We start from the raw sequence: 15,873 nt of genomic DNA, 5'->3' as shown, positions 1-15,873 counted from the left end.
CCACAGCTGGAGTACTGCGTGCAGTTCTGGTCACCACATTACAGGAAAGATGTGATTGCACTCGAGAGGGTGCAGAGGAGATTTACGAGGATGCTGCCGGGAATGGAGAATTTTAGCGATGAGCTAAATAGGCTGGGGATTAGGCTGAGGAATTGGCTGACAAGAATAGAATAATTCAGAGTCACAAAAGCAATGGTTATCTTTGCACCGTGGCGTCAATCTCTACGCTCCATAATTATACCGCTCGGTGCCTCAGCTTACTGCACATGTTGCATCGGCGTATCGAGGCTGTGGCCCTGAAAACTCATTTTCATTATTTGCAGTGTCAAATGTATCCATTTTAATTTTAAAAAATTTAAATTTTAAAGAAACTTTAAAAAAGAAACATTTTTAACGTTTATTCCAGGTTTGCCTTTTCCCCCGTGTGAGAACCCCAATCTTTGTTTTGCTCTCTCGAACATTTAAAAAAAGTTAGGAATCAAAGGAGCTTTCCTCACTTCCTGGTTCGCTGTCTGAGAATTCTGCACTGTGATTGGCTGCTTAGACAGCCTGTTGACGTCAGCAGCTCGCGTTAGGGATTCCCCATTAACTTGCGCTACTTCCAGTTGCGCCTCGGAAAAGCCAGACTTCTCGCCACAGAGAGATCGGGAGATCCTCGTGTGAAGCTTACTCTGGGGCCGGCGGCGAACACCTTCACTCGGCCGCTGACTGCGAATTCCGAGCCGTAATGATACATTATACCGAACTGGAGTACGCCCATTCCCAGCCAGGTGGGAACTGCACGTACTTACTGCTACATCGCTTTACAATGGTCTGAAACAGCCTCCTTATTAAAAAAAAATACATCGAATATAAATATAGAATTCCCTAAATATAGAACTGGAGGATTAGTTGTTGTCCAAATATAGAGGAGGGTTCAGGGTCTTCTAATTAAAAGACTTTTTTTAAAATCAAACATTTTTACTGTGTGCAGTTCTGGTCATCACATTACAGGAAGGATGTGATTGCACTAGAGAGGGTGCAGAGGAGATTGACGAGGATGTTGCCAGCACTGGAGAGTTTTAGCTATGAGGAAAGATTGGATCGGCTGGGGTTGTTTTCTTTGGAACAGAGGAGGCTGAGGGGAGATTTAATTGAGGTGTATAAAATTATGAGGGGCCTGGATAGAGTGGATAGTGTGGTGATAGTTACCCTCCGCCCCAGTAGGGGGCGACGGGGAGTAAACAGAGAAAGGAAATTAATAAAGAAGCCTCGTGTTGATGGCTGAAGGAATACATCCCGTGTCCGTGTGTTGAGCACATTACATGGTGACAGAAGTGGCAAGTACCCGAAATACCCTTGTTAAAGACTGTCCGCGTCAATGGAACTAACTTTCCTGGTGAAACCAGTCAGCTCCCGGTGAGTGAAAGTTTACGATACGGGTGTAGCATAGTGATGCGCTATCAATTACTCAAAAGACTGAGGTTAAGCGAGTAACTAACAGGCTTTTATTAACAAGAGAATGAAGGTGTGCCTCGAGTGGTCGACCAGTCCAGAATACAGAGGGACTGTGGAGCAGTCACCTTTATACCTGGACTCGTGGGAGGAGTCAGCCGAGGCATGTACAGACATGTACACAGTGGAATGCAAACACCCACACAGGCAGGTATAACAGTGGTTTACCACATTCACCCCTTGTTTAAAAATGAGTCCGGCGGGGTGAAGTGTATTAAAAGTTTGTGTATTGGAGTCTCTCCGGAGGTCTTGTCTGCCGCTGTGATCGACGTGGCGACGGCAGGGGTAGTGAAGCTTCCGGCGTCGAGTCCCGCGTAGGCTGGGGCACTGGTGTGTAGTCCTCGTGGGTGTCGAGCGGGTCGCGGGGCCCAGGCGTGCCGTCTGCTGGGGTTGGATATTGGATCGTGGGGGGGGTGGTAGTGGGTAGTGGGTTACTGGGGCCCCCGAGGGTGCGAGGTCTCGTATGGAGACTGTGTCCTCCCGCCCGTCTGGGTACGCAATGTAAGCATACTGGGGGTTGGCGTGGAGGAGGTCGACCCTCTCGACCAGGGGGTCCGTTTTATGGGTCCTCACGTGTCTTCTCAGTAGGACCGGCCCTGGGGACGTCAGCCATGGCGGAAGCGATGTCCCCGATGTGGACTTCCTTGGGAAGACAAACATTTTCTCATGAGGGGTGGCGTTAGTGGCAGTGCAGAGCAGTGACCGAATAGAGTGGAGCGCATCAGGGAGCACATCCTGCCAGCGGGAGGTCGGAAGGCCCCGAGACTTTAAGGCTAGCAGGGCGGCCTTCCAAACTGTCGCATTCTCTCTTTCCACCTGTCCGTTCCCCCGGGGGTTGTAACTGGTGGTCCTGCTTGTGGCAATACCCCTAGCGAGCAGGTACTGGCGGAGTTCGTCGCTCATAAACGATGAGCCCCGGTCGCTATGGATATAGCTGGGGAAACCGAACAGGGTGAAGAGGTCGTTCAGACATTTAATGACCGTGGCACTGGTCATGTCCGGGCAGGGGATGGCGAACGGGAAACGGGAGTACTCATCAATAATGTTGAGGAAGTACACATTGCGGTCGGAGGAGGGGAGAGGCCCTTTAAAATCAACGCTCAGGCGCTCGAAGGGGCGAGTGGCTTTTATCAGGTGAGCCCTGTCTGGTCTATAAAAGTGCGGTTTGCACTCAGCGCAGACTTGGCAGTTCCTGGTCATGGTCCTGACCTCCTCAATGGAGTAAGGCAGGTTGCGGGCCTTGATGAAGTGGAAGAACCCGGTGACCCCCGGGTGGCAGAGGTCATTGTGGAGGGCCCGCAGTCCATCGATCTGCGCGCTGGCGCAGGTGCCACGCGATAGAGCATCCGGGGGTTCATTGAGCTTCCCGGGCCGGTACAAGATCTCGTAATTGTAGGTGGAAAGTTCGATTCTCCACCTCAAGATCTTGTCGTTTTTGATTTTGCCCCTCTGCTTGTTGTTAAACATAAAAGCAACTGAACGCTGGTCAGTGAGCAGGGTAAATCGTTTTCCGGCCAGGTAGTGCCTCCAATGACGCACAGCCTCCACAATAGCCTGGGCCTCCTTCTCAACAGCGGAGTGTCTGGTCTCCGGGCCCTGGAGGGTTCATGAAAAGAAGGCCACGGGTCTCCCCGCCTGATTAAGGGTAGCGGCCAGGGCAAAGTCGGACGCGTCGCTTTCCACCTGGAAGGGGATGGATTCGTCCACTGCGTGCATGGTGGCTTTGGCAATGTCTTCCTTGATACGGTGGAAGGCTAAGCGGGCCTCTGCCGTCAAGGGAAAAGAGGTGGACTTGATCAGCGGACGGGCCTTGTCCGCATAGTAGGGGACCCACTGGGTGTAATAGGAGAAAAACCCTAGGCACCTCTTCAGGGCCTTGAGGCAGTGGGGCAGTGGGAGTTCCATAAGGGGACGCATCCGGTCGGGGTCGGGACCGATGACTCCGTGTTCCACAACACAGCCAAGGATGGCGAGGCGGGTTGTGCGGAATATGCACTTCTCCTTGTTATACGTCAGGTTCAGGAGTTGGGCGGTGCAGAGGAATTTTTCGAGGTTTGCGTCATGGTCCTGCAAGTCATGGCCGCAGATGGTCACATTGTCCAGATATGGGAAAGTGGCCTGCAACGCATTTTGATCGACCATCCGGTCCATCTCCCTTTGGAAGACGGAGACCCCGTTGGTGACGCCAAAGGGAACCCTAAGGAAGTGATAGAGGCGGCCGTTTGCCTCAAAGGCAGTATACTGGCGGTTCTCAGGGCGGATAGGGAGCTGGTGGTACGCTGATTTCAGGTCAATGGTCGAGAAGACGCGGTACTGCGCGATCTGGTTGACTATATCAGCTATGCGGGGGAGTGGGTAAGCGTCCAGCAGGGTGTAGCGATTTATTGTCTGGCTGTAGTCGATGACCAGGCACTGCTTCTCGCCGGTCTTAACGACCACAACCTGGGCTCGCCAGGGGCTGGTGCTGCCCTCAATAATCCCCTCCTTCAAGAGCCGCTCCACTTCAGTTTTAATGAAAACCCTGTCCCCGGCACTGTATCGCCTGCTCTTTGTGGCGATGGGCTTACAGTCGGGGGTGAGGTTAGCAAACAGTGGGGGGGGGGGTGACTCTGAGTGTGGAGAGGTTGCACCTGGTGCGCGGCGGGCAGTTTGGAAGCTGCTGGCTGCGGACTGTGAGTGGGGGGAGGGGTCCACCGTACGCCATCGTAACACTTTTAAGGTGGCACTGAAAATCTAACCCCAGTAGAACGGCAGCGCAGAGGTGGGGCAGGACCAGAAGTTTAAAATTATCGTACACAGTCCCATCTACTAAGAGTGTCGCCATGCAGTAGCCGCCAATGTCTGCCGACTGGGACTCGGAGGCCATAGAAATCCGCTGGTGCGCAGGCAGGACTGGGAGAGAGCAACGCCGCACCGTGTCGGGGTGGATGAAGCTCTCTGTGCTCCCAGAGTCAAAAAGGCAGGTTGTTTCGTGACCATTTACCTTAATGTCCATGCGGTCTCGCTTGGTCCAGCGTAACGGAGGCCAGCGTAGGGGTCGGTGTGTCGCTGCGGGTATCAGATGAGGCGGTGTTGGGGGCCTGCTGCATCCCAGCTGGCGTCCAAGATGGCGGCGTCCATGATCCCCATGTGACTGGAGGCGTCCAAAATGGCTGCTGTTCCGGTGGTTCACACATGGCTGGGGAGGCCCAAGATGGCGGCCCGCACGGCCCACACGTGGCGCTGCTGGGGTTCGGGGTGGCTTTGGCCCTGCAGACGCTGGTGTAGTGTCCCTTCTTCCCGCAGCCCGAGCAGATCGCATTTTTCGCCGGGCAGCGCGCTCTGGGGTGTTTGGCCTGGCCACAGAAGTAGCATTTCTGGCCTTGGGACACTGCTGCGGTAGTTGGGCCGTTGCTGGGATGTGGCTGGGGTGGCACGGCGCTATGAGACGGTCCTACCGTGTCCCAGGCTGTCGTTCCCCGCGGCGTCCACGGTGCAGAGGAGTAGGCATCCATGCCCCGGTAGGCTGCGTCCAATGATAGTGCGAGTTCAGAGGCCTTGTTGAGGTCGAGGTCACTCTGCTCCAACAGTCGCTGTCGGGTGTAATTGGACCTGTGGCCCGCTACAAAAGCGTCCCGGATAAGTTCTTCTGTGTACACGGCGGCCTTTACATCCTTACAACCACAGGCCCGGCCAAGCACAGACAGTGCCTGAAGGTATTCCTCGGTCGATTCCCCAGGTTGTTGTTTACGACTCCCCAGGAGGTGCCTGGCGTACACCTCGTTCACTGGGCGCGTGTACTGGTCCTTGAGGAGCTTGAGAGCAGCCGTGTACGAGGTCGCGTCCTGGATGACCGAGTACGCTCGGTGGTTCACTTTGGAGGTCAGGACATCCAGTTTGTCCTCATCCGATTTGACCGTTGCAGCGGAGGCGATCAGGAATCTTTCAAAGCACCTAAGCCAGTGAGCAAACTTGGTGGATGCGTCCGTCTCCCGATGGTCTAAGTCCAGGCATGCTGGTGTGGGGATCTTCTCCATTATAAAAAATCTTGTTAATAAAATTGATGCGCTATCAATTACTCAAAAGACTGAGGTTAAGCGAGTAACTAACAGGCTTTTATTAACAAGAGAATGAAGGTGTGCCTCGAGTGGTCGACCAGTCCAGAATACAGAGGGACTGTGGAGCAGTCACCTTTATACCTGGACTCGTGGGAGGAGTCAGCCGAGGCATGTACAGACATGTACACAGTGGAATACAAACACCCACACAGGCAGGTATAACAGTGGTTTACCACACATAGTAGCTAGTTAAGCCAGGACGGAGATAAACAAGAGAGACTGAAAAAAAGTGTACTTACCCCACCTTGCTTACTATCATGGCCACTCAAAGTCCTGCATTCTTTCAGATTTCTCCCCCCTCCGAATTTGATTTTACACGGCCGGAAGAATGGCCGTTGTGGCTCAGCAGATTTGAACGCTTCAGGCAGGCTTCAGGCCTTGATAAACAGTCACAGGAAAAACAGGTCAACACGCTATTATATTCCATGGGAGCGGAGGCTGAAGCGATCGTCCGGTGCATGAATATTACGGCTGATCAACTGAAAAGCTATGACACAGTTAAAATGGAGTTGTCTAATCATTTCATCCCGCGGAGGAATTTGATATTCGAACGCGCAAGATTCCATAGGCGCGTGCAGGAGAGAGGGGAATCGGGTGATAGCTTCATCAAAGCGCTATATGAGCTCATAGAACACTGTGAATATGGAGCTATGCGGGACGAACTAATTCATGACAGATTGGTTGTTGGACTAAGGGACCTTAAACTCTCTGAAAAATTACAGATGGATCCAGACCTCACAGTTGACAAAGCAAAAACACAGGTTTTCCAAAGTGAAGCAATAAAGAAACAGCAATCAATGCTTCAGAAAGATAGTAATGAGGAGGAGGAGTCCATTGAAACCATAAGTGCCCCCCGACAATCAGCCCCCCAAAAACATTTTTCTACCAAATCAAGACAAACTGACGCACATGAATATGTACAGAGGCCTCGCACTGGAACTCAAACTGGAACACATTTCCAACCACAAAAGCGGAGTTGCAGATGGTGTGGCTGGAGTACACACAATAGACAAATCTGTCCAGCCAAAGATGTTAGCTGCAGGAATTGCCAGAAAAAGGGACATTTTGCTGAAGTTTGCCGATCCACACCTGCGGTTGCTGAAATATCAGAGGACGACGACAATGAGATAGCGTTCCTGGGGTCAATTGGAGATGGGCAGGACCAGCCGTGGACCATCACCCTAAGCCTGTGTGGTCACATGACTGAATTCAAAATCGATACAGGGGTTGATGTCACTGTCATCCCGGAGTGCCTCTACAACGACCTAGGTCAAGAGGCTCTTCAGAGCACCACTAAGATTCTTCAGGGGCCTGGTCAAGTCCCGTTGAATGTCAGAGGAAAATTTTCAGCTACCCTGACCCGTGGTCCACGGTCTACAAAACAGGACGTGTATGTGGTACGCAGTCTACGAACAGCGCTCCTCGGTTGCCCCGCCATCATTTCCCTGCGTCTGGTGTCCAGGTTGGACCCACAAGTAGCAGAGACAGTATCTACGGACCTCGAACAGGAGGTCAGACAGCGGTTCCCCAGACTGTTTCAAGGCATTGGGCGACTGCAAGAGGTGTATCACATTCGCCTCAAGCTGGATGCTAAACCTTTTGTTCTCTCTATACCCCGACGTGTCTCGCTCCCCCTTATGTCCAAAGTTAAGGAGGAACTCACCCACATGGAGCAACTGGGGATAATTGCAAGAGTTGAGGAACCCACAGCCTGGTGCTCCGGAATGGTTGTAGTCCCAAAACCCAACGAAAAAATCAGAATCTGCGTAGACCTAACAAAACTCAATGAAAGTGTCTGTAGAGAGCTGCATCTCTTACCCTGCGTAGAGCACACTCTGGGGCAGCTGAAAGATGCAAAGGTTTTTACAAAGCTTGACGCTCAATCTGGTTTCTGGCAAATACCCTTGTCAGAGGAGTCAAAACGTTTCACCACGTTCATCACGTCATTCGGATGTTACTGTTTCCACAGACTGCCCTTTGGAATATCCTCTGCCCCTAAGCATTTCCAGCGCCGCATGTCCCGCCTCCTTGAGGGACTTGATGGTGTCTTATGCCAAATGGATGATGTGTTGGTGTTTGGCGCAAGCCAAGAACAGCACGATCAGCGACTTTTTGCAATTCTCAGTAAACTACAGCAAGCTGGACTTACTCTTAACTCCAAATGTGAATTTGCCAAAACGCAGGTGAAATTTCTCGGCCAGGTCATCGATGGGACCGGTGTCCGAGCAGATCCTGACAAAGTCAAGGCCCTCGCACACATGGCCGCGCCAAGGAATGTATCTGAAATACGCCGCTTCATGGGCCTGGTCAATCACTTGGGCAAATACATACCCCATCTAGCCGATAAAACCAAGCCACTCCGGGATCTCCTCAACAGGCAGACCTCATGGTATTGGGGACCCCAGCAGTCCCAAGCTTTCACTGAGATAAAGACGGAGCTAACCACCCCGCCAGGCCTTGCACTGTATGACCCCAATGCACTCACTAAAGTGTCAGCTGATGCCTCATCGTTTGGCTTGGGTGCAGTCCTTTTACAAAAGAGACCTGACACTGACTGGCGCCCTGTAGCCTATGCTTCACGAGCCCTTTCAAAAACAGAGCAGCGCTATGCGCAGATTGAAAAAGAGGCCCTGGCCATTACATGGGCGTGTGAGCGCTATAGAGACTTCCTAATAGGCATGACATTCCAGGTCGAAACAGATCACAAGTCCCTCCTTACACTATTGGGATCTAAAAACCTGGGCGAGTTGTCCCCCCGCATTCAGCACTTTCCGATGCGACTCATGCACTTTCACTTCACTATTTCACATGTGCCAGGGAAGAGCCTAGCAACTGCCGACGTCCTCTCCAGGGCTCCCTACCAGCCGCCGGTGGATGATTCCCCTGAGGTGCAGTGCATAGAGAATTATGTACACTCAATACTCACTGCACTGCCCATTACCGAGAAACGCCTGGCTGCACTTCGTCAAGAACAGGAAACGGATGAACTACTTCGTCAGGTCTTCGCATACTGCCATGAGGGCTGGCCAGATCATGCGAAACTTGACAACGCTCTTAGACCTTATGCGGCCGTTTCAGGTGACCTCACTATTGCACAAGGATTGCTGCTACAAGGGTGCCGGTTGGTCATTCCAGCATCAATGCAGAAAGACATTCTGGACAAACTGCATGATGGCCATCAAGGGATCACAAAATGCAGAGCACGAGCCAGGTGTTCTGTCTGGTGGCCTGGATTAAGCGGTCAACTACAACGTAAAGTACAACAATGCCAAAGCTGCGCCCAAATGAGACAACAACCACCAGAGCCATTGATTCCAGATGACGCCCCTGAGGGCCCATGGCAGAAGGTTGGGGCTGATCTATTTCATTTGGATAACTCAACTTACCTGGTAATGTTTGACTACTTCTCTAAGTTCATTGAAGTTATCAAGCTCCTCTCCACCACCTCACATGCAGTCGTTGAATGTATGAAATCCTGCTTTGCCCGCCTAGGGGTCCCCCTGCTGGTCCGAACAGATAATGGCCCCCAATTTGCCTCGGACACCTTTCGCTCATTTGCCGACAGCTGGGACTTCACCCATGTCATATCCAGTCCTCTGTATCCTCAAAGCAATGGGGCTGCCGAGCGCGCTGTCCAGACAGCCAAACAGCTTTTAAAAAAGTCACCTGACCTATACCGGGCACTCCTTGCATACCGCTCCACACCTCTTTCTAGCGGATTCGGCCCTGCTGAGTTGCTACAAGGCAGAAAACTTTGTACAACCGTGCCAACTATGCCATCACTCCTGACCCCAGGCTGGCCCGGCCTCCAGAATTTTACAGACAAGGACTAACAATCTAAACTAAGACAACAGGCCAACTTTAACAGTCTCCACAGAGCTAAGACCTTGTGTCCACTCCTTCCAGGTGACTATGTGTGGATACGTGACTCCCGCAAAAGAGGCATTGTGCAAGGACAGGCCAACACCCCAAGATCGTATCTGGTTGATATCCAGGGCCAGATTGTTCGCAGGAACCACAGACACCTAGCACTTACCCAGCAGCCCCCAGACGCTGCTGATGAGCCTTCCATTCCCGATGACTACAATGGGGATGCGGGTCCTGGAACTCCTCCACCCACAGGGGATACCCCACCTCCATCTCCTCCACCCACAGGGGATACCCCACCTCCATCGGGTTCCAGACAATACCCTGAAAGGGTCCGAAATCCTCCTTCATACCTCCAGGACTTTGCAACATGAATAGCTTAAGAACCAAGACACCTCATTGGGTCAGAATGATACCCGAGGTACTTGGTGGAGGGTGTAATGATCAGTAACATGTCATCCTAGAATGGTACACTAGGTGGAGCTGTATGTATATAAGAGTGGGCTACCCACGATGCACTAGGTTACCCACAAGGCAGTAGTCAAGATGGATGCCTGCACACGAAGTCCACATGACTGAATAAAGTGACTAGCTCAAGCTAGCTGCTCATAATGATAATGTCTATTTATTTATGAACATAACATGGTACCAGGATTGCTAAAATCTGCTGAATATTGTGAAATGCAACATGGAGACTTTGAAGCCACCGGAGGGTTTGAAACTCACGGGGAATGTTGACTGCAATTGGCGGACTTTCAAACAACAATTCGAACTCTACATTGCTGCCATCGGGTTCAGCACGAAGCCAGATGCAAGGAAAACAGTGTTGCTGCTCATGGTTGCAGGTCCACGGGCGATAGAGGTATTTAATACGTTTGTATTTGATCAAGAGGTGGACAGAGAAAAGATGGAAGATGTGCTAAAGAAATTTGATACACATTGTTCTCCCAAAAAGAACAAAACCTATGAGAGGTACGTGTTCTGTTCACGGACACAGCAGCAAAATGAGACTTTTGATAGCTTTATGACCAATCTGAAACTGAAAGCACAGACATGTAATTTCTCTGAACTGAAATTATCCATGATTCGTGACCAGATTGTGTTTGGTATTCATGATCAAAAAAGTCAGGGAACGTTTGTTGAGAGAAACCGAACTAACATTGGAGAATGCTGTGAAAATATGCCAAGCCAGTGAGCTAGCTCAAAAGCACGTGAAGACTTTCAGTGAAATTAATAATAATGCGATTGTAGTAAGTAACTTTGCGGTGCTGTGTCCTACAAGGGGAAGAAACATGGGCAGAACAGAAATGAAAGGCAATCGGAGGAAGGAATTTTTAATTGTAAACGCTGTGGTTACAAACACCAGTCACGAAAACGCCCAGCGTTTGGGAAAATGTGCACAAAATGTAATGGAAAGAATCACTTTGCCAAACAATGCTTTTCAAAAGTAAAAACAAAGAAAGGGCAACAAGTCAATGTGATTGAGGACACTGATTTAAGTGAGACATTTTCTGTAGGAATGGTGTCATGTGACAATATAGAAAAGGATACAGAAAATGTGCAGCCCTCAGGAATGGACAATGCTGAACATAAAGTTAATGCAGTAAAAGAGGACAAATGGATGATGCCACTGTAGGTAAATGGAGCATTAGTTACATTGAAACTAGACACTGGGGCAAAAGCAAACTTAATCAGTATGAGTGACATTAACAATATGAAAGAAAAGCCCAAAATACAGAAAAAGTCAGTACTACTGAAGGACTATAATGGACAGAAAATAGATAGCTTAGGTGTATGCAGACTTAAAGCGACAGTCAAAGACAAAGTGCATCATCTCATGTTTTCTGTTGTGGCTGAAGGACTTGATTCACTACTAGGTGACAAAGCTTGTGAGGACTTAGAACTGGTCAAGAGAGTCTACCGTATAAACTGTGCCATAAGCAGACCAGATGACTCGGTGGATTCTGTAGTGAGTAATTTCCAGGATGTGTTCAAAGGATTTGGAGTTCTACCATTCACTTACAAGATCCAGCTAAAGGAGAATGCTCAGCCAGTGGTCCATGCTCCATGGAGAGTTCCAGCACCCCTGCGTGACTGGCTCAAGAAAGAACTGGACAGAATGACCACACTAGGAGTCATCAGGAAAGTCGAAGAGCCAACAGACTGGGTTAACTCCATGGTATGTGTCAAGAAAAAGAACAACGATCTAAGAATATGCATGGATCCAAAGGACTTAAATGCAAACATAAAACGTGAACACTACCAGATTCCCAAGCGAGAAGAAATCACCAGTGAAATGTCAGGTGCCAGATACTTCACAAAGCTCGATGCCTCACAAGGATTTTGGCAACTAAAACTGGATGAAGAGAGCACCAAATACTGTACCTTCAACACACCATTTGGCAGGTATTGTTTCCTCAGAATGCCTTTCGGGATAATATCTGCATCTGAAATCTTTCATAGAGCGATGGAACACATAATTGAAGGTCTGGAAGGAGTTCGGGTCTATGTTGATGACATCATCATCTGGGGCTCCACACTGAAAGAACACAATGAGCGACTGACTAAAGTGCTACAGAGCATACGCCGGAATGGACTGAAGCTCAACAAAGCCAAGTGTCAGTTTGGCGTCCAGGAAGTCACTTTCCTAGGAGATAATCTATCTGGTAAAGGAATAGAGCCAGATATGGAAAAAGTAAACGCCATACTCAACATGCCCCAACCCACTGACAAAAAATGAGTGCTACGCATCATGGGGATGATAAACTTCATTGGAAAGTTCATTCCTAACTTGTCAGCCAAGACAACCTGTCTGCGAGACCTGCTACATAAAACAAATGAGTTTGCATGGACAGAAAGACATGAACAAGAGTGGATGAACCTCAAAACAGTGCTGACAACCACACCTGTACTCACCTTCTTTGACCCAACAAAGAGAATCAAAGTGTCAACGGATGCATCAAAAGATGGCCTAGGCGCGGTCTTGCTACAAGCAGAGGGTGAAGATTGGAAGCCTGTTGCCTATGCCTCCAGGTCTATGACTGATTCTGAGTGTCGATACGCCCAAATTGAAAAGGAATGTCTAGGCTTGGTAGTTGGACTAGAAAAGTTCCATGGCTACATATATGGACTTCCCACCTTCACAGTTGAGACAGACCACTGCCCACTGGTTGCCATCATTAAAAAAAATCTGAATGAGATGTCTCCAAGGATTCAACGACTCATGATGAAGCTGCAAAGATATGACTTTGAATTGATCTACACAGCAGGCAAACACATAGTGTTAGCAGATGCACTATCCCGAGCACCCACAATGAGTCATGTGAGCTCTACTGAGGAAGACATGGATGTTCATGTGAGTATGGTCACTGCTGCGCTGCCCGAAACAGTAAAAGATACAGTGTTACAAACAGTAATAGAGAACATTCACAATGGTTGGCCAAAATGTTCCTGTCCAAAGTACTTTCACATCAGGTCAGAGTTGAGTGTCGCAAGTGGACTATTACTAAAACAGAACAGAATAGTCATGCCACAGGCTCTATGTCAAGACATGCTCAAAAGGATTCATGAGGGACACCTCGGAATTGAAAAATGCAAAAGGAGAGCAAGAGACACTGTTTATTGGCCTGGCATAAATAAGGACATTGAGAACATGATAGGCATATGTGAGATATGTCAGAAACACCAAAACAAACAAGCAAAGGAACCAATGATAGTAGCTGACTTACCAACAGCACCATGGCAAAAGGTTGGTATGGACCTTTTTCATTTGAATGGTAAAGAATATCTAATAGTGATTGACTACTATTCTAACTATCCTGAGATGGTGCTGCTCTCAAGCACCACAGCAAGCACTGTCATAATGCATGTTAAATCCATCTTCGCCAGACATGGAATTCCCAGGATTGCCGTTAGCGACAATGGTCCGTGCTTCAACTGTAAGGAGTGGCAACAGTTTGCAGCACAGTATGACTTTCAGCACATCACATCCAGTCCTTTGTATGCTCAGTCGAATGGTAAGGCAGAGAAAGGTGTTCAAGTTCTCAAACAGCTACTGAAGAAAGCAACAGAAAGCAAGTCTGATCCTTATCTCACCCTGCTGAGCTACCGAGCCTCACCTTTAGACTCTGGTTCTTCACCTGCTGAACTCCTAATGGGTCGAAAGTTGTGCACCATGCTACCCTGCTGTGCAAAAGAAAAGCAGAGTAAGGAACTGAGACAGAGACTTCAACTGTTAAAGCTGAAACAGAAATCACACTATGACAAGTCATCCAAAACTCTGAAACCATTGACAAGGGATGATGTTGTCAGGATTGAGGATCCAGATGCATGGAACAGGAAAGCTACAGTTCTTGAGGAAGTAGGACCAAGGTCATACACTGTTAGAACTGAGGAAGGACAGATTCTCAGGAGGAACCGCCGTTCCCTCCTAAAAACACAAGAGACTATCGACGAGCAAATCGATGACAATGCCGCAACTGGATCTTGTCACTCACCACCAGAACAATCTAACACAAACACACATACAGGCTCTCATGAAAACACATCAGACTTACCCGTGCTGAGAAGATCCACACGTGAATTAAAAAAGCCTGATAGACTTAATCTTTGAATACAAAGAAAACTATATTGAAAATGTATTGACTGTTGTGAAGATGTTTATGTCGTTATGATTGATTGATATTGATTGATACTGATTTTGTTTAACCTCAAAGAAAGGGGGATGTAATGATCAGTAACATGTCATCCCAGAATGGAACACTAGGTGGAGCTGTATGTATATAAGAGTGGACTACCCACGATGCACTAGGTTACCCACAAGGCAGTAGTCAAGATGGATGCCTGCACACAAAGTCCACATGACTGAATAAAGTGACTAGCTCAAGCTAGCTGTTCATAATGATAATGTCTATTTATTTATGAACATAACAGAGGGTTCAGGCAGTCACCTTGTCCCTCCAAGCTTACTCTGTTTGCATTATTCGTGTTTCTCTAAAAACAAAAACAAAAGAAGAGATACATTGTGCATTAGAGATGTTATGTTTGTTAGAGTTTGTTATTTCTTAAGCACAGTAAAAAAGTAATGATTTGAAAGAAGGTCATTTGAACTGTTAATAGTAAAGGAATAGTATTCAAAGTCTGTTTAGAAAGGGAGATGTGGTGATAGTTACCCTCCACCCCGGTAGGGGGCGACGGGGAGTAAACAGAGAAAGGAAATGAATAAAGAAGCCTCGTGTTGATGGCTGAAGGAATACATCCCGTGTCCGTGTGTTGAGCACATTACAGATAGGAAGGATCTATTTCCCTTAGCAGAGAGGTCAATAACCAGGGGCCATAGATTTAAAGTCATTGGTAGAAGGATTAGAGGGGAGTTGAGGAGAACTTTTTTCACCCAGAGGGTGGTGGGGGTCTGGAACTCACTGCCTGAAAGGGTGGTAGAGGCAGAAACCCTCATCACATTTAAAAAGTACTTGGATATACACTTGAAGTGCCGTAACCTACAGGGCCACGGACCAAGAGCTGGAAAGTGGGATTAGGCTGGATAGCTCCTTTTCGGCTGGCAGGCACGCTGTAAATTTCTTTGATTCTATGACATAGGAATAGCTTGTTCTCTCAGTTGGGGAACACGTCTATTGAGGCTGGAGCTAAAAAGTTGAAAAACAATGATTATTTTTCTTTTGCACCTTTGATACCTAGGAGCCTCCTGAAGGTGTGAAGAAGCTTTAAAGTCCAACTACACCCTGAATTGCAAAAGATTATGCCTTAACAAAATATAACAATCCGGTTTGAGTTAAACAACGTTGAAATTCTTTTGCTATGGACAGAAAACATTTTCTTTTATGTCACATACAGTGGGACAAAGAAGGAACACTTTGTCAGTCGAATTCTTTTCTGATGGAAACGTTAACAAGTGAGTAACATAATGCGCCGATGCAATAACTGCGGTTTGCTTTTATTAATGCAGGTGGCAGCACACATCGGAAAAGTAGCAAATGGCACATAGAAACCCGGTCCCTGCTCTCTCCCCATACCCCTTGATCCCTTTAGCCTTAAGAAATATATCCAACTCCTTCTTGAATATATTTAATGACCTGGCCTCCACCGCCTTCTGTGGTAGAGAGTTCCACAGGTTCACCACTCTCTGGTGTAGTGATCAATAACATGTAATTCTATAGTGGTCACTAGGTGGAGCCGTAGAGCTGTATATAGCTGCATGTATAAGACTACACTACCCAGCTGTATATATATTAAGACTACATTACCCATGAGGCACTAGGCTACCCACAAGGCAACAGTCAAGATGGCAGCCTGCACACAGGAGCACACATGCTGCATCTCTACAGATACTGTACCTAGAGAACGTGTACTGAATAAATGACTAGCTAGAAGCTAGCTGTGTTCATAATAAGAATGT

The 15,873-nt window shown here is 48.4% G+C and overlaps 1 protein-coding gene across 1 annotated transcript in view; it reads left to right on the top strand.

The window, feature by feature from the left end:
• The window catches only part of LOC147117895 (uncharacterized), a 76,408-nt gene that overhangs the window by 12,478 nt on the left and 48,057 nt on the right, over positions 1-15,873 (top strand). The window contains exon 2 of the mRNA XM_085987154.1: positions 15,312-15,369. Within this exon, the coding sequence (XP_085843280.1) occupies positions 15,312-15,369 (58 nt within the window). The remainder of the gene's footprint in view (positions 1-15,311; positions 15,370-15,873) is intronic.

The sequence above is a fragment of the Somniosus microcephalus genome, chromosome 5 (assembly GCF_052327205.1).
Source record: "Somniosus microcephalus isolate GS21.2 chromosome 5, FLI_Smic_1.0, whole genome shotgun sequence".
NCBI classification, from domain to species: Eukaryota; Metazoa; Chordata; class Chondrichthyes; order Squaliformes; family Somniosidae; genus Somniosus; species Somniosus microcephalus.
This window is presented reverse-complemented; position numbering and strand designations above follow the sequence as displayed.